This window comes from Lepisosteus platostomus, chromosome 5 (genome assembly GCF_059453375.1).
Source record: "Lepisosteus platostomus isolate fLepPlt1 chromosome 5, fLepPlt1.hap1, whole genome shotgun sequence".
Lineage (NCBI taxonomy): Eukaryota > Metazoa > Chordata > Actinopteri > Semionotiformes > Lepisosteidae > Lepisosteus > Lepisosteus platostomus.
The window spans coordinates 1,786,890-1,813,165 of NC_142615.1; the positions used below are offsets into that span (position 1 = coordinate 1,786,890).

Consider the following 26,276-nt stretch of genomic DNA (forward strand, 5'->3'; position numbering starts at 1 on the left):
GTGGGGGTGTGGAACAAGCTGCACGTCAAGACCCGTCACCCCCCGTGGACCTCCTGCCCATTCACACGAGATGTGCCATGTGGTTATTACCTCGAATGACCTGGGGAGGCATTTTATAAATGATTAACTTTTGCTCCAGAGAGGTGCTCTTCCTCCTCTTGACAGCTGAAAGTTCCACACCAGCCCTCCATCAACGCCCCCCGGTGTCAGACTGACGCACACGACAGCGCCCTGTGCCCTCAGCGTGCTGGCCCTGGGCTGGTCTCGACGTGGTGTGCGCTGTGCTCCAAACACGTGGGGACTTCACCGGACTTGCTGTTGTCCCCACTCGGGACCACCATCTTGCGCGAGACGTCGTAACTCTGTTTCTGTGCGAATACTTTGCTCCCGTCCTCTATGTCCACACTCGGGACCACCATCTTGCGTGAGACGTCATAACTCTGTTTCTGTGCGAATACTTTGCTCCAGTCCTCTATGTCCCCTCTCTGGACCTCCATCTTGCGCGAGACGTCATAACTCTGTTTCTGTGCGAATACTTTGCTCCCGTCCTCTATGTCCCCACTCTGGACCTCCATCTTGCGCGAGACGTCATTACTCTGTTTCTGTGAGAATACTTTGCTCCCGTCCTCTATGTCCCCACTCGGGACCACCATCTTGCGCGAGACGTCATAACTCTGTTTCTGTGCGAATACTTTGCTCCTGTCCTCTATGTCCCCACTCTGGACCTCCATCTTGCGCGAGACGTCATAACTCTGTTTCTGTGCGAATACTTTGCTCCCGTCCTCTATGTCCCCACTCTGGACCTCCATCTTGCGTGAGACGTCATAACTCTGTTTCTGTGAGAATACTTTGCTCCAGTCCTCTATGTCCCCACTCTGGACCTCCATCTTGCGCGAGACGTCATAACTCTGTTTCTGTGCGAATACTTTGCTCCCATCCTCTATGTCCCCACTCTGGACCTCCATCTTGCGCGAGACGTCATAACTCTGTTTCTGTGAGAATACTTTGCTCCTGTCCTCTATGTCCCCACTCTGGACCTCCATCTTGCGCGAGATGTCATAACTCTGTTTCCGCCTTGTCAGGTGGTGACGGGACCTTGGAGATACTTTACTGAAACCCAGCACCCGGTCCTTGATCGATTTGTTCTTGTCTTTCTGTTGCTCCTCTGTGCCTCTGCCTCCGTGCCCCCTGGCGTAGTGACCCCCTCTGTTCTCCTGCACCACCCCGTCAACCGTGTCCAGCAGCAGGGTCACCTGCTGGCGGTCGCTGGCGTCTCTGTTGTTGAAGAGGTGGTACCTGTTCCCACAATGCTCCAGCAGCGCTCGGGCTGGGCGCCCCGCTGCACTGAGAGAGAGAGGGGTTCATACAGACACACTGACTGGACACTCCAGTACATGAACACTGCACTGAGAGAGAGAGGGGTTCATACAGACACACTGACTGGACACTCCAGTACATGAACACTGCACTGAGAGAGAGAGGGGTTCATACACACACACACTGACTGGACACTCCAGTACATGAACACTGCACTGAGAGAGAGAGGGGTTCATACACACACTGACTGGACACTCCAGTACATGAACACTGCACTGAGAGAGAGAGAGGTTCACACAGACACACTGACTGGACACTCCAGTACATGAACACTGCACTGAGAGAGAGAGGGGTTCATACAGACACACTGACTGGACACTCCAGTACATGAACACTGCACTGAGAGAGAGAGGGGTTCATACACACACACTGACTGGACACTCCAGTACATGAACACTGCACTGAGAGAGAGAGGGGTTCATACAGACACACTGACTGGACACTCCAGTACATGAACACTGCACTGAGAGAGAGAGGGGTTCATACAGACACACTGACTGGACACTCCAGTACATGAACACTGCACTGAGAGAGAGAGGGGTTCATACAGACACACTGACTGGACACTCCAGTACATGAACACTGCACTGAGAGAGAGAGGGGTTCATACACACACTGACTGGACACTCCAGTACATGAACACTGCACTGAGAGAGAGAGGGGTTCACACAGACACACTGACTGGACACTCCAGTACATGAACACTGCACTGAGAGAGAGAGGGGTTCATACAGACACACTGACTGGACACTCCAGTACATGAACACTGCACTGAGAGAGAGAGGGGTTCATACACACACACTGACTGGACACTCCAGTACATGAACACTGCACTGAGAGAGAGAGGGGTTCATACAGACACACTGACTGGACACTCCAGTACATGAACACTGCACTGAGAGAGAGAGGGGTTCATACACACACACTGACTGGACACTCCAGTACATGAACACTGCACTGAGAGAGAGAGGGGTTCATACACACACACACTGACTGGACACTCCAGTACATGAACACCGCACTGAGAGAGAGAGGGGTTCATACAGACACACTGACTGGACACTCCAGTACATGAACACTGCACTGAGAGAGAGAGGGGTTCACACAGACACACCGACTGGACACTCCAGTACATGAACACTGCACTGAGAGAGAGAGGGGTTCATACACACACACTGACTGGACACTCCAGTACATGAACACTGCACTGAGAGAGAGAGGGGTTCATACAGACACACTGACTGGACACTCCAGTACATGAACACTGCACTGAGAGAGAGAGGGGTTCATACACACACACTGACTGGACACTCCAGTACATGAACACTGCACTGAGAGAGAGAGGGGTTCATACAGACACACTGACTGGACACTCCAGTACATGAACACTGCACTGAGAGAGAGAGGGGTTCATACACACACACTGACTGGACACTCCAGTACATGAACACTGCACTGAGAGAGAGAGGGGTTCATACACACACACTGACTGGACACTCCAGTACATGAACACTGCACTGAGAGAGAGAGGGGTTCACACAGACACACTGACTGGACACTCCAGTACATGAACACTGCACTGAGAGAGAGAGGGGTTCACACAAACACACTGACTGGACACTCCAGTACACGAACACTGCACTGAGAGAGAGAGGGGTTCACACAGACACACTGACTGGACACTCCAGTACATGAACACTGCACTGAGAGAGAGGGGTTCATACAGACACACTGACTGGACACTCCAGTACATGAACACTGCACTGAGAGAGAGAGGGGTTCATACAGACACACTGACTGGACACTCCAGTACATGAACACTGCACTGAGAGAGAGAGGGGTTCACACAGACACACTGACTGGACACTCCAGTACATGAACACTGCACTGAGAGAGAGGGGTTCATACAGACACACTGACTGGACACTCCAGTACATGAACACTGCACTGAGAGAGAGGGGTTCATACAGACACACTGACTGGACACTCCAGTACATGAACACTGCACTGAGAGAGAGGGGTTCATACAGACACACTGACTGGACACTCCAGTACATGAACACTGCACTGAGAGAGAGAGGGGTTCATACAGACACACTGACTGGACACTCCAGTACATGAACACTGCACTGAGAGAGAGAGGGGTTCATACACACACACTGACTGGACACTCCAGTACATGAACACTGCACTGAGAGAGAGAGGGGTTCACACAGACACACTGACTGGACACTCCAGGACATGAACACTGCACTGAGAGAGAGGGGTTCATAAAGACACACTGACTGGACACTCCAGTACATGAACACTGCACTGAGAGAGAGAGGGGTTCATACAGACACACTGACTGGACACTCCAGTACATGAACACTGCACTGAGAGAGAGAGGGGTTCATACACACACACTGACTGGACACTCCAGTACATGAACACTGCACTGAGAGAGAGAGGGGTTCACACAGACACACTGACTGGACACTCCAGTACATGAACACTGCACTGAGAGAGAGAGGGGTTCATACACACACACTGACTGGACACTCCAGTACATGAACACTGCACTGAGAGAGAGAGGGGTTCATACACACACACTGACTGGACACTCCAGTACATGAACACTGCACTGAGAGAGAGAGGGGTTCATATACACACACACACTGACTGGACACTCCAGTACATGAACACTGCACTGAGAGAGAGGGGTTCATACAGACACACTGACTGGACACTCCAGTACATGAACACTGCACTGAGAGAGAGAGGGGTTCATACAGACACACTGACTGGACACTCCAGTACATGAACACTGCACTGAGAGAGAGAGGGGTTCATACAGACACACTGACTGGACACTCCAGTACATGAACACTGCACTGAGAGAGAGAGGGGTTCATACAGACACACTGACTGGACACTCCAGTACATGAACACTGCACTGAGAGAGAGAGGGGTTCATACAGACACACTGACTGGACACTCCAGTACATGAACACTGCACTGAGAGAGAGAGGGGTTCATACAGACACACTGACTGGACACTCCAGTACATGAACACTGCCCTGAGAGAGAGAGGGGTTCATACACACACACTGACTGGACACTCCAGTACATGAACACTGCACTGAGAGAGAGAGGGGTTCATACACACACACTGACTGGACACTCCAGTACATAAACACTGCACTGAGAGAGAGAGGGGTTCACACAGACACACTGACTGGACACTCCAGTACATGAACACTGCACTGAGAGAGAGAGGGGTTCATACAGACACACTGACTGGACACTCCAGTACATGAACACTGCACTGAGAGAGAGAGGGGTTCATACAGACACCCTGACTGGACACTCCAGTACATGAACACTGCACTGAGAGAGAGGGGTTCATACACACACACTGACTGGACACTCCAGTACATGAACACTGCACTGAGAGAGAGAGGGGTTCACACACACACATCCATTCTGAAGAGACTCAGTTCCCCCAGCCTGTCAGTGTGGGAGATTCCCTTCAGACTGAAGAGACTCAGTTCCCTCAGCCTGTCAGTGTGGGACACTCCCTTCAGACTGAAGAGACTCAGTTCCCTAAGCCTGTCAGTGCGGGACACTCCCTTCAGACTGAAGAGACTCTGTTCCCTCAGTCTGTCAGTGTGGGACCCTCCCTTCAGACTGAAGAGACTCAGTTCCCCCAGCCTGTCAGTGCGGGACACTCCCTTCAGACTGAAGAGACTCAGTTCCCTCAGCCTGTCAGTGTGGGACACTCCCTTCAGACTGAATAGACTCAGTTCCCTCAGCCTGTCATTGTGGGACACTCCCTTCAGACTGAAGAGACTCAGTTCCTCCAGCCTGTCAGTGTGGGACACTCCCTTCAGACTGAAGAGACTCAGTTCCCTCAGCCTGTCAGTGTGGGACCCTCCCTTCAGACTGAAGAGACTCAGTTCCCTAAGCCAGTCAGTTTGGGACACTCCCTTCAGACTGAAGAGACTCAGTTCCCTCAGCCTGTCAGTGTGGGACCCTCCCTTCAGACTGAAGAGACTCAGTTCCTATCTGGTTCCTCTTCTCTGGACTGATTCCAGAGCAGCGATGTTTATTCTATACCACAGTAACCAAAACTAATCACAATATTCGAAATGAGGCCTTACTATTGTGTTATATCCCAACGTAAGATGCTACTATCCCAACATCCCACTGTATCCTAACATTTTGCTTGTATTATTCCCCATGGTGTCTAGAACACGTGAAGTATAATCCATGAACATCTCTCGCAGGAGCAGATCCTTCAAGCTGGACCCACTGATATGACAACCTCTCAGCGCAGCTCCTGCCTGACTAGTGACGTCAGAGCGATGGTGGTGGGGGACTGGGTCAGAGTTCACAGCTGCTCCTTCTCTTTCACTTTCACTGAAACCTGGAGGTGCTGACAGATACTGTACACTATTGACCCAGACCGACAATTCATTTTTTATGGAACTGCAGAGTTGTTGTTTATTTAAATTAATATCTCCGGAGTTCATCAAGTGCACTGTACTGTACTCTCTCATGTCAGCAGCACTGATGTTTAATGATTTACAGAAATGTTTTGGTAACTTCTTTCATTGTGCTGTAGCTTCTGTCTATCAAGGCCACCTGGATTATCCACTATCTCAGTCTAAGATCTCTTACGAAACCTGTCCATTTAGTCCAAGAAGGCCAGCGCTGAGCACACGCCTGTGACTGGTTTGGCAGTATAATGACCTGGACTGGTGGCCACTGCTCCATCTTGTCCATCTGCAGGTCAGTCCCACTAGCTGGACAACCCTGTTCCAGGAACTGCCTTTCCTCTTTCCATGAGTGAGAACGTCAGGCGAGATTTGAATTTTCCTTCTTATCACTGTGCCTCAAGTGTGATCTTTATTACAGTGGTTAAGGGTTGTAGAAATCGAAAGCAGATCTTTATTGTATGCAAACAGGAGCACAGTACAGAATACGGTTCTGAATGGGGCTCAGACTCAATACAGTAGTGTTTCCCTTTTTCTACAGTGAGAGTCACACTAATTAAGTCACTAGAGAAAGCCAGTAAACCATTTATTTTGGATTTACAATGATGCAAAGAGTATTACTAAACCATAAAACCAATAGAAAATAGGACAGGAAGGACAGTTTAAACTTATTGATAATCTTAAAATCATGAAAGTAGAATTGGCCTTATTAAACATTTGCTGTAGGTGCTCTCAAATCGTTACTCTTGAACTATTTATGTTTTTTTCTGAACAGATCTTTAAGCTTCTCCCAGCTAATTTGCAGGGCTTCGGTGGAACTGAAGTTGTACTGTGAGTTTTCAGCCTCCTCCCTGATCTTCTTCAGCTCTTCCTGCTGTTTCTTCTTGAGCTCCTCTATTCTCTCCTGGTGGGTTCTCTCCAGCTCAGCCCTCATGGCCTCCTGCTTCATGTTCATTTTCATCTACCCCTGAGGGTGTTTTATGCGGAAGTGTTTCTTGACATTTGTAAACATTAAAGAAAGAGATCAACAAAACCAGAAATAAAATCCAGTGTACAAATATATTTGTAACGTCTTCCATGAAGTACTGAGAGGAGAAACGGAGCTGGTCCTCTTGATATTGTCACAACTGAGGGGTTCGGAAACTGGTGAAAATCAGGAACCGACCGAGCGGTTAAGTCAATAAGTCAAACAACTATTCATAACCCCCGACTGGAAGTGATTTCTCCACAATAAGACACAACTCTTCACTCTTCACTGGGGTTCAGTGTGGGTCAGAGGAGTCCTGGTTTCACACGTGTGGAGAGTTTACTTTCATACAGACGTGACAGCAGCCTCTGATAATGATATCAAAGGTCATGGGTTTCATACAGCAAGCTTGTGATAGCAGAGCTCGTTCTAAATGTCCATATTAGGAGCTGTTCTTCTCCACAGATACTTTCTTGTACCTGACCACTTGATTTCTCAGAACGGTTTGTTTGGTGAACAGGAAGTCTACAAACAGAAGGTTAACTAGTTATATCGTTAACTAGTTATATTGTTAGCATCAAAAGATCAGATAAAGTGCTTGCAATTTCATACTGTTGCTGAATAAGAAGGCATGTCTTGTGACATCTGTACATAAAAAAGTCAATGCCAAAATTCTTCCTCATTACATTGACAAGAGACAAACTAGACTGCACACAAGAAACGATACCACACACAAGTTACTCTGTGTACAGTGTTGACAAACAAGGCGTTTCAGGGGCCTTACGTTCTGGTCACCCAGAAAACCCCTAGACTTCTTCTACATTTGAAACTGTTCAATAATGCCTGCAGAGGCCAGAGAAGAGATGAGCTGCCTTCTGATAAATGTGATACACCCTGCAGTCAGATCTCTCTCTCTGCACCCGGATGGCACAAAATCAACAGGAGCCGATCTCCTATCTCCTGATTCTGAAACTGCACCCCAAGCAGGAAAGACGCCTCTGTAGTCGAGCTCTGTTTGACCCAGGATACCCGAGGTCCCCAGACACACAGAACAGCCAGCTCAGATACTGGCTCCAGTCAGGGGTGGGCTGGATGATCAGGAAACAGGGGCTCCTGCTTCAGGTCCCCACTCCTCTCTCCTCTCTGTTCTCCTCCTCCTCTCCTCCTCCTTGTTCTCTTCTTGTGATCTTATATGGTGTGTTTGTGTACTGTTCACTGACACTCATGAACCCACAGCTTACCTGGGTATACTGGGTAACTCACCTGGGTATACTGGGTATACTGGGTAACTCACCTGGGTATACTGAGTAACTTACCTGGGTATACTGGGTATAATGGTTAACTTACCTGGGTATACTGGGTATACTGGGTAACTTACCTGGGTATCCTGGGTAACCTACCTTGGTATACTGGGTAACGTACCTCGGTATATTCCCAATAGTCAGAGTTAGACTAAAGAGACTCAGTTCCCTCAGCCTGTCAGTGTGGGACACTCCCTTCAGACTGAAGAGACTCTGTTCCTTCAGCCTGTCATTGTGGGACACTCCCTTCAGACTGAAGAGACTCAGTTCCCTCAGCCTGTCAGTGTGGGACACTCCCTTCAGACTGAAGAGACTCAGTTCCCTCAGCCTGTCAGTGTGGGACACTCCCTCCAGACTGAAGAGACTCAGTTCCTCCAGCCTGTCAGTGTGGGACACTCCCTTCAGACTGAAGAGACTCAGTTCCCTCAGCCAGTCAGTTTGGGACACTCCCTTCAGACTGAAGAGACTCATTTCGCTCAGCCTGTCAGTGCGGGACACTCCCTTCAGACTGAAGAGACTCGGTTCCCTCAGCCTGTCAGTGTGGGACACTCCCTTCAGACTAAATAGACTCAGTTCCCTCAGCCTGTCAGTGTGGGACACTCCCTCCAGACTGAAGAGACTCAGTTCCCGCAGCCTGTCAGTGTGGGCCACTCCATTCAGACTGAAGAGACTCAGTTCCCTCAGCCTGTCAGTGCGGGACACTCCCTTCAGACTGAAGAGACTCGGTTCCCTCAGCCTGTCAGTGTGGGACACTCCCTTCAGACTGAATAGACTCAGTTCCCTCAGCCTGTCAGTGCGGGACACTCCCTTCAGACTGAAGAGACTCAGTTCCCTCAGCCTGTCAGTGTGGGACACTCCCTTCAGACTGAATAGACTCAGTTCCCTCAGCCTGTCATTGTAGTTCACTCCCTTCAGACTGAAGAGACTCAGTTCCTCCAGCCTGTCAGTGTGGGACCCTCCCTTCAGACTGAAGAGACTCAGTTCCCTAAGCCAGTCAGTTTGGGACACTCCCTTCAGACTGAAGAGACTCAGTTCCCTCAGCCTGTCAGTATGGGACCCTCCCTTCAGACTGAAGAGACTCAGTTCCTATCTGGTTCCTCTTCTCTGGACTGATTCCAGAGCAGCGATGTTTATTCTATAACACAGTAACCAAAACTAATCACAATATTCGAAATGAGGCCTTACTATTGTGTTATATCCCAACGTAAGATGCTACTATCCCAACATCCCACTGTATCCTAACATTTTGCTTGTATTATTCCCCATGGTGTCTAGAACACGTGAAGTATAATCCATGAACATCTCTCGCAGGAGCAGATCCTTCAAGCTGGACCCACTGATATGACAACCTCTCAGCGCAGCTCCTGCCTGACTAGTGACGTCAGAGCGATGGTGGTGGGGGACTGGGTCAGAGTTCACAGCTGCTCCTTCTCTTTCACTTTCACTGAAACCTGGAGGTGCTGACAGATACTGTACACTATTGACCCAGACCGACAATTCATTTTTTATGGAACTGCAGAGTTGTTGTTTATTTAAATTAATATCTCCGGAGTTCATCAAGTGCACTGTACTGTACTCTCTCATGTCAGCAGCACTGATGTTTAATGATTTACAGAAATGTTTTGGTAACTTCTTTCATTGTGCTGTAGCTTCTGTCTATCAAGGCCACCTGGATTATCCACTATCTCAGTCTAAGATCTCTTACGAAACCTGTCCATTTAGTCCAAGAAGGCCAGCGCTGAGCACACGCCTGTGACTGGTTTGGCAGTATAATGACCTGGACTGGTGGCCATTGCTCCATCTTGTCCATCTGCAGGTCTGTCCCACTAGCTGGACAACCCTGTTCCAGGAACTGCCTTTCCTCTTTCCATGAGTGAGAACATCAGGCGAGATTTGAATGTTCCTTCTTATCACTGTGCCTCAACTGTGATCTTTATTACAGTGGTTAAGGGTTGTAGAAATCGAAAGCAGATCTTTATTGTATGCAAACAGGAGCACAGTACAGAATACGGTTCTGAATGGAGCTCAGACTCAATACAGTAGTGTTTCCCTTTTTCTACAGTGAGAGTCACACTAATTAAGTCACTAGAGAAAGCCAGTAAACCATTTATTTTGGATTTACAATGATGCAAAGAGTATTACTAAACCATAAAACCAATAGAAAATAGAACAGGAAGGACAGTTTAAACTTATTGATAATCTTAAAATCATGAAAGTAGAATTGGCCTTATTAAACATTTGCTGTAGGTGCTCTCAAATCGTTACTCTTGAACTATTTATGTTTTTTTCTGAACAGATCTTTAAGCTTCTCCCAGCTAATTTGCAGGGCTTCGGTGAAGCTGAAGTTGTACTGTGAGTTTTCAGCCTCCTCCCTGATCTTCTTCAGCTCTTCCTGCTGTTTCTTCTTGAGCTCCTCTGTTCTCTCCTGGTGGATTCTCTCCAGCTCAGCCCTCATGGCCTCCTGCTTCATGCTCATCAGCTCCAGCTTCTGCTTTGTCTCCAGGATCTGCAGCTCTTGCCTGTTTTCCAGGGTGCGTTTCCTCTTCATCTCCCCCTCCTTCTCCCGGATCCCGGTGGTACCTGCTGCCACACTTCCCGATCACCTCCCGGAGGTCTGGATGGGTATTCATCACGTAGTCGTCAATGGTTTCATCTTCCAGCTCGTCCCCCCTGGTGAAGAGGACGATGGTGTAATAATTGGCCATTTCTCCAAAGAGCTCCTGCAGGGCCTCCACAGCGTTCTTCTCCTCCTCGGTGAAGCGGCCCAGCTGGATGACCAGCAGGAAGGCGTGGGGTCCCGGGCAGGAGACCTGGACACACCTCACGATCTCAGGAAATATACGCTCATCGGGGACGTCAGTGTCAAAGATGCCTGGAGCGTCGATCACAGCGACACGTCTCCCGTCGATCTCTGTGGACTGTTTCTCACAGCACTTTGTCACCGATTTGGTGCTGAGGGCAGATTGAAACTCCTTCCTGCCCAGAATGGTGTTTCCGACGGCGCTCTTCCCCACTCCTGTTTTCCCAATGAGGACGATCCGCCTCTCCTGCAGCTGGTCTGAAAAGGAAAGAATTGCTTTTAAAATGGCACTCCTGAGTCAATTTCAGGTTTTCTACAGGAAGTAGAGAATCACTGGCATAAATCAGATGAAGCTACGTTCCCTTTCAGGCTCTAGAGGACGTCAACAGCATTAGAGAATGTGTGGCACAGGAGGAGGCAGGAATAGGACCAGGCATAGACTGAGAAGATCACTCAGTTACAGGTTCACTTTTGAAAAGTGTAAAAGAATTGTCTGATTTCCTGAAATAGCAATTGTCCTGACCTCTTTATTGGTGTTAAGTTGTGATGAATTCTAGCTTTGGTCCAAAAGAAAGGGAAAATAAAGTTTATATTTGGATTGATTAGATTAGACAGAATTGATTGATTAGATTAGACATTTACTCCTATAACATGTTTTTATCATCTGTGGTTCTATGGTTCATTTTGCACACCCTGTAAAGATAAACAGGACAGATGACCAATGTGGACAAATGAATCCTTTGTTCAGACAATCTGGTCATCAAAAATAGAACAAGTAGTGCCAGTATTTTACTGTTCTTTTCTTTTCTGTTTAATAGGCATTTTGCACACAAGTACGAGGCTAATTAATGATTAATGTTAAAGAATTAAAATCCTTCTTCTTCAAGCCAGCAGGCTCTACAGCCGACTACAGAGTCTTAAGGATCTGTAATCAAACTAACTGCGATCAAAAAGCCACTCACTTGCCTGAGGAGCTACTCCTGCGTGGATGACAGATCTTTTATGAGGCGCTTCTGGGTGTGTCTTCCTGATGATCCGCCCACAGCTGCAGAGAGCTCTTTAAGTCTTCTAGCAGGAGCACTTTGCTTCTTACTGCTGCTGCCAGAGAGAGTCGAAGAGCCTCCTGCCTCAACCTCAACCTCAACCTCAACCTCACAGGAACGCACCATGGCTCCCGGTGAGTCTAACACGGAGAGAGATGACACACAGCGCATAGATGCACACTGACAGACACTGTTTCAGAGCAGAGTGGTTTTTTAGACGATTATACCTCTTCTCAAAATGACAAATGTTTCATATCGTTGATGTTATTATACTCAGCAAACTGCCACACCTACCAATTAATAATCTGATTTGTCTCTTTGCTTTTCTGCTCTCTGAGAAAGGCCCAGAAGAAACAATTAAGGCGAGAGTACAGGGGAGTGAAGAGATTTCTCTAGAGTAGGAAAAGGCTTCTGCACCCTTTCAGCTGGTACCCTGGCTCTGAGGCGAACCCTGGGCGTTTGTGTTCCAATGTAATATAGGGCTTCTCACGATGAATTAGCTAGCGAGGGGACAGTTAGAGGGCCCCCTAGTGGTGCGCAGGGGAATCCCTTCCCACTGCCGCAATGGAGAATTAGCGATAAGTCTGTGAAGCTGATTTGTGATGACGACTTGAGACAGCAGTGCAATCAGTGATATTCCTGAATTAATTACTAATTACTCCACTCGCGAGCATGCTAACACACATACGTGTTCAGTTTTGCAAAGGGGTAAAGTTGCAGTCCTTCTCCACACAGAGAACAAATACGGACTGAGATGAATCCACAGTGTGTTATTGGACACTGCACTTCCAGACAGCTACACACTTCCCGAAATAAGGTGCCCTCGGCCACAAGGGAAAGACTAATAGACACTGTATTCGCAATTTATAAAAAGACATCATTTTTATGTTCTGAATTTGGTCTACAAAAATGTACAATGCCAATATTCTGAATGTGTTACGATGATACAGTCTGTTCACTCTTTCTTCTCATAACTGGATCAGTCAGTGGGACATCTGGAGGTGCTGTTGGGCAGGAGAAGCACAGCACATTAGCTCAGCAGCTCTGAGCTGCACAGAGCTGTAGGGATCTGTATGTGGGAGAGGGACGGACTCGCAGGCTTCCTTAACACACTTCTGCTCTCTGGTCCACCAGTCCATTCACCCATTTCTCCCAGTTCAGGGTCACAGGGCAGCTGGAACCTATCCCAGCAAGCAATGGACACAAGACGGGGTTCATCCTGGACAGGACACCAGTCCATCACAGGTCAGACACACACACCCTCAAACACCCTGGACAGGACATCAGTCCATCACAGGACACACACACACCCTGGACAGGACAGCAGTCCATCACACACACACACACACACACACACACACACCCTGGATGGGACACCAGTCTATCACGGGACACACACACACACACTGACCCAAACACACACTCACTAAAACCGGGCCAGATCTCCCAGAAGGCCTTTAACGCGCAAGCATGTCTGTGGACTGTGGGAGGAAACCCTCACAAACACGAGGAGAACATGCAGACTCCTCACATACAGCACCCCAGGAATTGAACCCAGGGCCCCAGTGCTGCCAGGCAGCAGTGCTGACTACTGACTCCCTAACCCTAACTCTAGGGTCACTTGTCTTTTTAACGCCTCTCGGTTTGTTAGACTGGAGGTAGTGTGACATCCTGAAATGATTTGGATTATAGATATTTGGACTAGTGCAGTATTTTCTGAGAGAAACACGTCTCTTTAGGAAACAGGAAGGTAATGTTGAGTGTTATGTTGTGTATGTGTTGTGAGCACCAGATGGCACAACAGGACATGTAGAGAAGACTCAGATGACAAATGCATGAGCCAGCGTGTCTCTGGAGAGGTGCAGGTGTGACTGTAAGATTCGTCACTGCTGGAGTTGTCTCTTCCATTGGAAGTCCTTGCCTGTACCTTCCTGTGGAAGTCCTGCAGCACAGTGAACTGTCATGTCCTTGTCCCACAGCAGGTCCAGCCCAGGGGCAAACTGCAGCTCTGACGCTGGTGCTGCTGGGCAGGAGAGGCTCAGGGAAGAGCTCAGCAGGAAACACCATCCTGGGAAGAAAGGAGTTTAAAACCTCCCTCACCTCCCGGGCTGTGACCACTGAGTGTCAGAGAGCAGAGACGCAGATCCACGGGAGACGAGTGGCTGTGATCGACACTCCAGACTTCATCGACCAAGCCTGTCCTGACCCCGGGGCTCAGATCCAGCGCTGTCTGGATCTGTCTGCCCCAGGAGCTCACGTCTTCCTCCTGGTGCTCCAGCTGGGCCGATTCTCCCAGGGAGAGAAGAAGATCCTGACACAGATACAGCAGAAGTTCAGCCCGGGAGTCACACGGCACATCGTGGTCCTGTTCACCCACGGAGACGACCTGGAAGGGGTGACAGAAGAGGAATTCCTGAAGAATTCCCAGAAGGACCTCCGAGAGCTGATCAGGGAGTGTGGGGGCAGGTACCAGGTCTTCAACAACAAGACAGCCAGCGCAGGTCACCCACAGGTGCCTCAGCTGCTGGAGAAGATCAACAGGCTGGTGCTGCAGAACGGAGGAGAGTTGTACCCCCTGACAGCCCTGGACAGGGGGGAGAGCGAGTTCCAGGCAGAGGGAATGGAGCTGGGAATGACGCAGGAAGACCCCGGGAAGCAGGCAGGGGAGCAGCAGAAGAAATCAAACCCCAGCTCCGGAGGTAAGTCAGCATGTTTCAGAACGCGTCTTCAACAAGCGCCGCTCTGAGCACACTCAGCTGTTTCTGTCTTGCCTGTAATTCTCCAGTGGCTCTCTGGTCAACTGGTTTTCCCAAGCCACCTGCTCACGGCTCCTAAACATTCAGCGAGACACAGGTGTGTCAGGGAACACGCATCTGGCTCTCCACCCATCTGCTGCTACACAGCATTGTTTTCACTCCTTCTCTTCCTCTGTCCCAGTGACGGAGAGAAGGATGTCACTGGTGTTCACCGATGTCCATAAACTGGGAACATCTGACATTGCGCACACCACAGCGCATTGGCTCAGCAGCTCTGAGCTGCGCAGAGCTCTAGGGATCTGTATGTGGGAGAGGGACGGACTCGCAGGCTTCCTTAACACACTTCTGCTCTCTGATCCACCAGTCCATTCACCCATTTCTCCCAATTCAGGGTCGCAGGGCAGCTGGAACCTATCCCAGCAAGCAATGGACACAAGACGGGTTTCACCCTGGACAGGACAGCAGTTCATCACAGGTGAGACACACACTCACACACACCCTGGACAGGACAGCAGTCCATCACAGGACACACACACACACACACACACACACACACCCTGGATGGGACACCAGTCCATCACGGGACACACACACACACACACTGACCCAAACACACAGTCACTAAAACCGGGCCAGTTCTCCCAGAAGGCCTTTAACCCACCAGCATGTCTGTGGACTGTGGGAGGAAACCTTCACAAACACGGGGAGAACATGCAGACTCCACACAGACAGCACCCCAGGAAGTGAACCCAGGGCCCCAGTGCTGCCAGGCAGCAGTGCTGACTACTGATCCCTAACCCTAACTCTAGGGTCACTTGTCTTTTTAACGCCTCTCGGTTTGTAAGACTGGAGGTAGTGTGACTTCCTGAAATGATTTGGATTACAGAACATTTGGACTAGTGCAGTATTTTCTGAGAGAAACACGTCTCTTTAGGAAACAGGAAGGTAATGTTGAGTGTTATGTTGTGTATGTGTTGTGAGCACCAGATGGCATAACAGGACATGTAGAGAAGACTCAGATGACAAATGCATGAGCCAGCGTGTCTCTGGAGAGGTGCAGGTGTGACTGTAAGATTCGTCACTGCTGGAGTTGTCTCTTCCATTGGAAGTCCTTGCCTGTACCTTCCTGTGGAAGTCCTGCAGCACAGTGAACTGTCATGTCCTTGTCCCACAGCAGGTCCAGCCCAGGGGCAAACTGCAGCTCTGACGCTGGTGCTGCTGGGCAGGAGAGGCTCAGGGAAGAGCTCAGCAGGAAACACCATCCTGGGAAGAAAGGAGTTTAAAACCTCCCTCACCTCCCGGGCTGTGACCACTGAGTGTCAGAGAGCAGAGACGCAGATCCACGGGAGACGAGTGGCTGTGATCGACACTCCAGACTTCTTCGACCAAGCCTGTCCTGACCCCGGGGCTCAGATCCAGCGCTGTCTGGATCTGTCTGCCCCAGGAGCTCACGTCTTCCTCCTGGTGCTCCAGCTGGGCCGATTCTCCCAGGGAGAAAAGAAGATCCTGACACAGATGCAGCAGAAGTTCGGCCCGGGAGTCACACGGCACATCGTGGTCCTGTTCACCCACGGCGACGACCTGGAAGGGGTGACAGAAGAGAAATTCCTGAAGAATTCCCAGAAGGACCTCCGAGAGCTGATCAGGGAGTGTGGGGACAGGTACCAGGTCTTCAACAACAAGACAGCCAGCGCAGGTCACCCACAGGTGCCTCAGCTGCTGGAGAAGATCAACAGGCTGGTGCTGCAGAACGGAGGAGAGTTGTACCCCCTGACAGCCCTGGACAGGGGGGAGAGCGAGTCCCAGGCAGAGGGAATGGAGCTGGGAATGACGCAGGAAGACACCAGGAAGCAGCAGAGAAAATCAAACCCCAGCTCTGGAGGTAAGTCAGCATGTTTCCGAACGCGTCTTCAACAAGCGCCGCTCTGAGCACACTCAGCTGTTTCTGTCTTGCCTGTAATTCACCAGTGGCTCTCTGGTCAACTGGTTTTCCCAAGCCACCTGCTCACGGCTCCTAAACATTCAGCAAGACACAGGTGTGTCAGGGAACACGCATCTGCCTCTCCGCCCGTCTGCTGCTACACAGCATTGTTTTCACTCCTCCTCTTCCTCTGTCCCAGTGACGGAGAGAAGGATGTCACTGGTGTTCACCGATGTCCATAAACTGGGAACATCTGACATTGCGCACACCACAGCACATTGGCTCAGCAGCTGTGAGCTGCGCAGAGCTCTAGGGATCTGTATGTGGGAGAGGGACGGACTCACAGGCTTCCTTAACACACTTCTGCTCTCTGGTCCACCAGTCCATTCACCCATTTCTCCCAATTCAGGGTCGCTGGGCAGCTGGAACCTATCCCAGCAAGCAATGGACACAAGACGGGGTTCATCCTGGACAGGACACCAGTCCATCACAGGTGAGACACACACTCACACACCCTGGACAGGACACCAGTCCATCACAGGTCGGACACACACACACACTCACACACCCTGGACAGGACACCAGTCCATCACAGGTGAGACACACACACTCACACACCCTGGTCAGGACACCAGTCCATCACAGGACACACACACACTCACACACCCTGGACAGGAAACCAGTCCATCAGAGGACACACACACACACTCACACACCCTGGACAGGAAACCAGTCCATCAGAGGACACACACACACTCACACACCCTGGACAGGAAACCAGTCCATCAGAGGACACACACACACACTCACACACACACCCTGGACAGGACACCAGTCCATCACAGGTCAGACACACACTCACACACCCTGGACAGGACACCAGTCCATCACAGGTCAGACACACACTCACACACCCTGGACAGGACACCAGTCCATCACAGAACACACACACTCACACACCCCGGACAAGACACACACACACTCACACAAACACCCTGGACAGGACACCAGTCCATCACAGGACACACACACACACACACACACACACACACACCCTGGACAAGACACCAGTCCATCACAGGACACACACACACACACACACACACACACACACACTGGACAGGACACCAACCCATCACAGGACACACACACACTCACACACCTTGGACAGGACACCAGTCTATCACAGGACACACACACACACTGACCCAAACACACAGTCACTAAAACCGGGCCAGTTCTCCCAGAAGGCCTTTAACCCACAAGCATGTCTGTGGACTGTGGGAGGAAACCTTCACAAACACGAGGAGAACATGCAGACTCCACACAGACAGCACCCCAGGAATTGAACCCAGGGCCCCAGTGCTGCCAGGCAGCAGTGCTGACTACTGACTCCCTAACCCTAACTCTAGGGTCACTTGTCTTTTTAACGCCTCTCGGTTTGTAAGACTGGAGGTAGTGTGACTTCCTGAAATGATTTGGATTATAGACATTTGGACTTGTGCAGTATTTTCTGAGAGAAACACGTCTCTTTAGGAAACAGGAAGGTAATGTTGAGTGTTATAGGGAATGGGGATACTTGTTTTGAACTGCAATACGTGTTATGAGCACTAGATGGCACAACAGGACATGTAGAGAAGACTCAGATGACAAATGCATGAGCCAGCGTGTCTCTGGAGAGGTGCAGGTGTGACTGTAAGATTCGTCACTGCTGGAGTTGTCTCTTCCATTGGAAGTCCTTGCCTGTACCTTCCTGTGGAAGTCCTGCAGCACAGTGAACTGTCATGTCCTTGTCCCACAGCACGTCCAGCCCAGGGGCAAACTGCAGCTCTGACGCTGGTGCTGCTGGGCAGGGGAGGCTCAGGGAAGAGCTCAGCAGGAAACACCATCCTGGGAAGAAAGGAGTTTAAAACCTCCCTCACCTCCCAGGCTGTGACCACTGAGTGTCAGCGAGCAGAGACGCAGATCGACGGGAGACGAGTGGCTGTGATCGACACTCCAGACTTCTTCGACCAAGCCTGTCCTGACCCCGGGGCTCAGATCCAGCGCTGTCTGGATCTGTCTGCCCCAGGAGCTCACGTCTTCCTCCTGGTGCTCCAGCTGGGACGATTCACTCAGGGAGAGAAGAAGATCCAGACACAGATACAGCAGAAGTTCAGCCCGGGAGTCACACAACGCATCATGGTCCTGTTCACCCACGCCGACAAGCTGAGAAATCAGACCATTCAGCAGTTTCTCCTGAACTCTGACCCTGATCTGAGGGAGCTGGTCAGGCAGTGTGGGGGCGGGTTTCACCTCTTCGACAACACAGTTGAAGGAGATTACTCTCAGGTGACCAGCCTGCTGGAGAAGATCGACATCATGTCGGCAGTGTATGGAGAAGACCAGTTCTCTCATGAGAAGCTCCTCAGAACCATTAATCAAGTTAAGAAAGAAAAAAAGGACGAAATGGATGGAAAGGACTGTTGTCACGGATGCTCTAATATAATGTGTTGTCACGGACGCTGTAATATACTGTAGAAACATACTAGCGCAGCTGTTATACATGATCTAAAGGCCTATAGAGGAACAGTAAATAACTCACCTTTACCACCATGAAGCTGGTAAAAACCAAACCAAAGCAGGTGCAACAGAGACATACAGAACTTTAAGATTATAAAATACAATAAAAAAGTCAGTTCTAAATGTAAGGCTGTTTAATAAAAGTAGTGAAGGATTTTGTATGATTTACAGAATATGAACATTCTTGTCTGCATTCTGAACTTTCTTTTGGTTCCCTATTTGATTGCTTGTAAATCGAGTGCTATAATTTCAGAAGGTGTAATATTATATCTGATATCAGCTGGATACAGGCCCAGTTCTTATAGTTATCTGACAAACTATCACAGGGAATCATCAACTTTGCATGACTGTAACATAAAGGAATAAAGGTGAAACACTGGTCCCGATGTGTGTGTGTGTGTGTGTGTGTGTGTGTGTGTGTGTGTGTGTGTGTGTGTGTGTGTGTGTGTGTGTGTGTGTGTGTGTGTGTTTCCTGTGATGGACTGGTGTCCTGTCCGGGGTGTGTGAGTGTGTGTGTGTCCTGTGATGGACTGGTGTCCTGTCCGGGGTGTGTGAGTGTGTGTGTGTCCTGTGATGGACTGGTGTCCTGTCCAGGGTTTGTGAGTGTGTGTGTGTCCTGTGATGGACTGGTGTCCTGTCCAGGGTGTGTGAGTGAGTGTGTATGTGTGTCCTGTTAAGGACTGGTGTCCTGTCCAGGGTGTGTGTGTGTCCTGTCCAGGGTGTGTGTTGTGTCCTGTGATGGACTGGTGTCCTGTCCAGGGTGTGTGAGTGTGTGTGTGTGTGCCCTGTGATGGACTACTGTCCTGTCCAGGGTGTGTGTGTCCTGTCCAAGGTGTGTGTGTGTGTCATTTGTCCGATCAAGAAACCCATCAGCCTGATCCAAAGTCAGCAGGCTGTGCAAGACGAAAGACACAGGTAAGGGGTGTGTTTCCAAATTCCTGTTTTTTTAAATTGTTTTTATTTAAACATCAAAACGGGTACAAAAACAGGCCCTTCGCAGCCAGAGGAATTCACAATTGTGAAAGCTGAATATGAAACTTTTGACATGTTTCCAGTGTGTCTCTCGCCTTTTGATTCTGTACATTTGGAATAGAATTTAAATAAAAAAGGAATTACAGCTTTAAAGCGATCATAGAGGGAGCAGTCTTAGACCACTTACTTTTTAGTATTTTTCCAGCAATAATGAACAGGATAGTTATAAAAACAGATCCTTTACCAAATGTCAATTCAGTACCGCCGGGGGTCTCAGGTGGGTTTCCGGTTGTGTGAAGGTGATGTTTTAAGGTTCAGGCGAATGAGTTTCCACACCGTTGAGTGTCGACATGTTCATGAAGTGGCAGAAAAGAAACTGGTCAGACTCTTCTGAACGGGGTGTTGAAACGCTGACGGACGCCTGTGACGATATCTAACCACCTGCGCGTGATGGTGATGGTTATACTGTATGATTTTATCAGACTGTTCATTTCTTCTTCTTAGCGGTTTCCCTACAGTCATTCAAACGCAGAAGCCGCGCCGATAGGGTTTTAGTCAGTCAGTGTCTGTGCTTTTAAAGAGCAGGAGTCAGGACTCACAGGTTCAAACCCAGGTGCTGTACCCCAGTGTGTGCAGCACAGCTTGGTCTAGTAAAATACCCAGCTGAATTCAGGAGTGCCAGTGCAAGCTGCTTTAGGCTTGAATACATTACTCATACCGCTGGGGAGTGCGCATTCAACACAGAGAAGAGGGAGGGGGGGGTGTCTTTACACAAAGGGTGGTGGGAGTGTGGAACCAGTTGTGGTGCTTTTCTAAACCGCCTGTTCGGAGGCTGTGTTACTTCACAAGGCTTATTCTTATTCAAGAATAAGTCTGATAACACAGATTATTTAAGGCTTATAGGGGTGGGGATGTGGCTCTGTGGCTCAGGACCTGTGCCTGTGGCTGGGAGGTTGCTGGTTCAAATCCCACACCCAGCAGAGGATTCCTACTCCGTTGGGCGCAGTATAAATGTCTGACCCTGCGCTCTGACCCCCAGCTTCTCTCCCTGTCTGTGTGTCTCATGGAGAGCAGGCTGGGGTCTGGGAGAAGACACATTCCTCATGCAAGAGATTGTACAGGGCCGATAAAGAGATCTGATCCTATTCTAGTCAAATAGCAGCTGAATCCATGAGCACCAATGCGAGCTGCTTTACACTTTCACAGATCAGTAACGTGCATTCTCACATCAGTACATGAACACTGCACTGAGAGAGAGAGGGGTTCATACAGACACTGACTGGACACTCCAGGACATGAACACTGCACTGAGAGAGAGAGGGGTTCATACAGACACACTGACTGGACACTCCAGTACATGAACACTGCACTGAGAGAGAGGGGGGTTCATACAGACACACTGACTGGACACTCCAGTACATGAACACTGCACTGAGAGAGAGAGGGGTTCATACACACACACTGACTGGACACTCCAGTACATGAACACTGCACTGAGAGAGAGAGGGGTTCATACAGACACACTGACTGGACACTCCAGTACATGAACACTGCACTGAGAGAGAGAGGGGTTCATACACACACACTGACTGGACACTCCAGTACATGAACACTGCACTGAGAGAGAGAGGGGTTCATACACACACACTGACTGGACACTCCAGTACATGAACACTGCACTGAGAGAGAGAGGGGTTCACACACACACACTGACTGGACACTCCAGTACATGAACACTGCACTGAGAGAGAGAGGGGTTCATACACACACACTGACTGGACACTCCAGTACATGAACACTGCACTGAGAGAGAGAGGGGTTCACACACACACTGACTGGACACTCCAGTACATGAACACTGCACTGAGAGAGAGAGGGGTTCACACAGACACACTGACTGGACACTCCAGTACATGAACACTGCACTGAGAGAGAGAGGGGTTCATACAGACACACTGACTGGACACTCCAGTACATGAACACTGCACTGAGAGAGAGGGGTTCATACAGACACACTGACTGGACACTCCAGTACATGAACACTGCACTGAGAGAGAGAGGGGTTCATACACACACACTGACTGGACACTCCAGTACATGAACACTGCACTGAGAGAGAGAGGGGTTCACACACACACCCTGACTGGACACTCCAGTACATGAACACTGCACTGAGAGAGAGAGGGGTTCACACACACACACTGACTGGACACTCCAGTACATGAACACTGCACTGAGAGAGAGAGGGGTTCATACAGACACACTGACTGGACACTCCAGTACATGAACACTGCACTGAGAGAGAGAGGGGTTCATACAGACACACTGACTGGACACTCCAGGACATGAACACTGCACTGAGAGAGAGAGGGGTTCATACACACACACTGACTGGACACTCCAGTACATTAACACTGCACTGAGAGAGAGAGGGGTTCATACACACACACTGACTGGACACTCCAGTACATGAACACTGCACTGAGAGAGAGAGGGGTTCACACACACACACTGACTGGACACTCCAGTACATGAACACTGCACTGAGAGAGAGAGGGGTTCACACACACACACTGACTGGACACTCCAGTACATGAACACTGCACTGAGAGAGAGAGGGGTTCATACAGACACACTGACTGGACACTCCAGTACATGAACACTGCACTGAGAGAGAGGGGGGTTCATACAGACACACTGACTGGACACTCCAGTACATGAACACTGCACTGAGAGAGAGAGGGGTTCATACACACACACTGACTGGACACTCCAGTACATGAACACTGCACTGAGAGAGAGAGGGGTTCATACAGACACACTGACTGGACACTCCAGTACATGAACACTGCACTGAGAGAGAGAGGGGTTCACACAGACACACTGACTGGACACTCCAGGACATGAACACTGCACTGAGAGAGAGAGGGGTTCATACAGACACACTGACTGGACACTCCAGTACATGAACACTGCACTGAGAGAGAGAGGGGTTCATACAGACACACTGACTGGACACTCCAGGACATGAACACTGCACTGAGAGAGAGAGGGGTTCATACACACACACTGACTGGACACTCCAGTACATTAACACTGCACTGAGAGAGAGAGGGGTTCATACACACACACTGACTGGACACTCCAGTACATGAACACTGCACTGAGAGAGAGAGGGGTTCACACACACACACTGACTGGACACTCCAGTACATGAACACTGCACTGAGAGAGAGAGGGGTTCACACACACACACTGACTGGACACTCCAGTACATGAACACTGCACTGAGAGAGAGAGGGGTTCATACAGACACACTGACTGGACACTCCAGTACATGAACACTGCACTGAGAGAGAGGGGTTCATACACACACACTGACTGGACACTCCAGTACATGAACACTGCACTGAGAGAGAGAGGGGTTCATACAGACACACTGACTGGACACTCCAGTACATGAACACTGCACTGAGAGAGAGAGGGGTTCATACACACACACTGACTGGACACTCCAGTACATGAACACTGCACTGAGAGAGAGAGGGGTTCATACACACACACTGACTGGACACTCCAGTACATGAACACTGCACTGAGAGAGAGAGGGGGGGTTAATTCTTGTCAACAGAATTGCTATAATATTTTTATTTTTTTAGATAAATGTGTGAGGATGCGATCCTCTGCTCTGCTGGGAGGAAAGTCAGGAGGGTTTTTCAGGAAGTGGGGTGACAAGAGACGCTGTGTTTCTGAGCTGGGGTTTTGCATCCCTCCCCTGTCCTCTTTCCGAGAATCTCTGCTCCCGTTTCCTGCTGTCACATTCCCGTGGTCTCGGAGTGAGGGTAGGAATGCTGAGAGACCAGCCCGGTCTGGTCTTATCAGCGAGAGGAACGCGGATCATCACTCCTGACTGACATGCAGACAAACAGGATTCCCCAGCACCGAGCGGGACAGCGCCTGTTCGACTCCGAGCCTCGCCTCTCTGTCTGTGTGAGGGAGCGTCTGAGTCAGGCCCTGCCTCACTCTAGGCTGGTTGTACCCCACTATTCCGACCCCCCGCCCCACCTCCTGCAGGTGGTTTTACTGTGAAACACAAACCAGAGGGCAGAGGGGAAACTACTGGGATTGAAACTGCAAAGAACAGGCTCTTCTGTACACAGAGGGTGGTGGGGGTGGGGAACAAGCTGCCCAGCCCTGTGGTTGAAGCCGATACCCTGGCTTCTCTCCAGACACAGCTGGGTGAGCTCCTCCAGTCAGGACAGGAGGCTCTACTGTACACAGAGGGAGGCGGGGGTGGGGAACGAGCTGCCCAGCCCTGTGGTTGAAGCCGATACCCTGGCTTCTCTTCAGACACAGCTGGGTGAGCTCCTCCAGTCAGGACAGGGGGCTCTACTGTACACAGAGGGGGGTGGGGGTGGGGAACAAGCTGCCCAGCCCTGTGGTTGAACCCGATACCCTGGCTTCTCTCCAGACACAGCTGGGTGAGCTCCTCCAGTCAGGACAGGAGGCTCTACTGTACACAGAGGGGGGCGGGGGTGGGGAACGAGCTGCCCAGCCCTGTGGTTGAAGCCGATACCCTGGCTTCTCTTCAGACACAGCTGGGTGAGCTCCTCCAGTCAGGACAGGGGGCTCTACTGTACACAGAGGGGGGTGGGGGTGGGGAACAAGCTGCCCAGCCCTGTGGTTGAACCCGATACCCTGGCTTCTCTCCAGACACAGCTGGGTGAGCTCCTCCAGTCAGGACAGGGGGCTCTACTGTACACAGAGGGGGGTGGGGGTGGGGAACAGGCTGCCCAGCCCTGTGGTTGAAGCCGATACCCTGGCTTCTCTCCAGACACAGCTGGGTGAGCTCCTCCAGTCAGGACGGGGGCTCTACTGTACACAGAGGGGGGTGGGGGTGGGGAACAGGCTGCCCAGCCCTGTGGTTGAAGCCGATACCCTGGCTTCTCTTCAGACACAGCTGGATCTGATCTTTGCATTAATTTAACTACTAAATATACAAGATGGGACCTGGATGGGCTGGGTCACCTCCTTTTGCTGTGATCTTTCTGAGCTTTTCCTGTCTTCTGTTCTATTCTGATCTATTCCTCCTCGCTCCGGTTCGGTGTGGTCCAGCAGAGTCCTGGCTTCACGCGTGTGGAGAGGAAACACTCATAGAGACGCGAGAGCAGCCTCTGATCAGGTCAAAGGTCACGGGTTTCATACAGCAGGCTGGTGGTAGCAGAGCTCGTTCTAAATGTCCATATTAGGAGCTGTTTCTCTCTACAGATGCTTCCTTGTACCTGACCACTTGATTTCTCAGAAATGAAAATTCGCCTTTTGTTTGGGGAACAGGAAGTCTACAAACAGAAAGTATGAAATGTGGCTAGACTTTCTGCGGTTATATCGTTAGCATCAGAAGGTCAGATAAAGTGCTTGCAATGTATTCTCTCATACTGTTGCTGAATAAGAAGTCATGTCTTGTGACATCTGTTCATAAATAAATCAATGCCATAATTCATCCTTATTACATTGACAAGAGACAAACTAGACTGCACACAAGAAACGATACCACACACAAGTTACTCTGTGTACAGTGTTGACAAACAAGGCGTTTCAGGGGCCTAACGTTCTGGTCACCCAGAAACCCCCAGACTTCTTCTAGGTTTGAAACTGTTCAATAGTGCCTGCAGAGGCCAGAGAAGAGATGAGCTGCCTTCTGATAAATGTGACACACCCTGCAGTCAGATCTCTCTCTCTGCACCCGGATGGCACAAAATCAACAGGAGCCGATCTCCTATCTCCTGATTCTAAAACCGCACCCCAAGCAGGAAAGACGCCTCTGTAGTCGAGGTCTGTTTTACCCAGGAAACCCGAGGTCCCCAGACACACAGAACAACCAGCTCAGATACTGGCTCCAGTCAGGGGTGGGCTGGATGATCAGGAAACAGGGGCGAGTTTTTGGCATTTTTCATAAAGAAGCTGTTGATAGGGTGCCAAATAAGACCGTATTCCCTCAAGAGAGAAGACAGAAGAGGAAAGCTCTCGTGGTGCTGCATCATGGACTTCCTCTTGTGCACCAGCACAAGCCTCAAGACTCCTCTAGCATTGCCACCCAGC

At 50.0% G+C, this 26,276-nt stretch overlaps 2 protein-coding genes across 2 annotated transcripts; one reads left to right on the top strand and one right to left on the bottom strand.

Moving 5' to 3' along the window:
* Positions 1-239: 239 nt before the first annotated feature.
* Positions 240-12,092, bottom strand: LOC148662385 (uncharacterized). Its single transcript, XM_088633002.1, has 4 exons — positions 12,017-12,092; positions 10,643-11,199; positions 6,686-6,816; positions 240-1,344 (listed from the first exon to the last, which is right to left on the bottom strand). Exons 1-4 carry the CDS (start codon positions 12,090-12,092, stop codon positions 240-242), a joined length of 1,869 nt encoding a protein of 622 aa, XP_088489128.1.
* LOC148662386 (GTPase IMAP family member 8-like) lies at positions 12,091-24,266 on the top strand. The gene is made up of 5 exons (XM_088633003.1): positions 12,091-12,100; positions 13,946-14,665; positions 15,897-16,604; positions 18,445-19,015; positions 24,173-24,266. The coding sequence occupies exons 1-5, from the start codon at positions 12,091-12,093 to the stop codon at positions 24,264-24,266; spliced, it is 2,103 nt and encodes a 700-aa protein (XP_088489129.1).
* The last annotated feature ends 2,010 nt before the right edge of the window (positions 24,267-26,276 follow it).

Coding starts and splice junctions, on each gene's coding strand:
- LOC148662386 (XM_088633003.1), top strand. Junction 16,605..18,444: donor ATCAAACCCCAGCTCTGGAG/GTAAGTCAGCAT, acceptor CTTGTCCCACAG/CACGTCCAGCCCAGGGGCAA. Junction 19,016..24,172: donor ATCGACATCATGTCGGCAGT/GTATGGAGAAGA, acceptor TGTCTGTGTGAG/GGAGCGTCTGAGTCAGGCCC.
- LOC148662385 (XM_088633002.1), bottom strand. CDS start 12,092: ATGGTGCGTTCCTGTGAGGTTGAGGTTGAGGTTGAGGTTGAGGCAGGA. Junction 11,200..12,016: donor GACTCTCTCTGGCAGCAGCA/GTAAGAAGCAAA, acceptor CCATTTTAAAAG/CAATTCTTTCCTTTTCAGAC. Junction 6,817..10,642: donor AAACGCACCCTGGAAAACAG/GCAAGAGCTGCA, acceptor CCTCAGGGGTAG/ATGAAAATGAACATGAAGCA.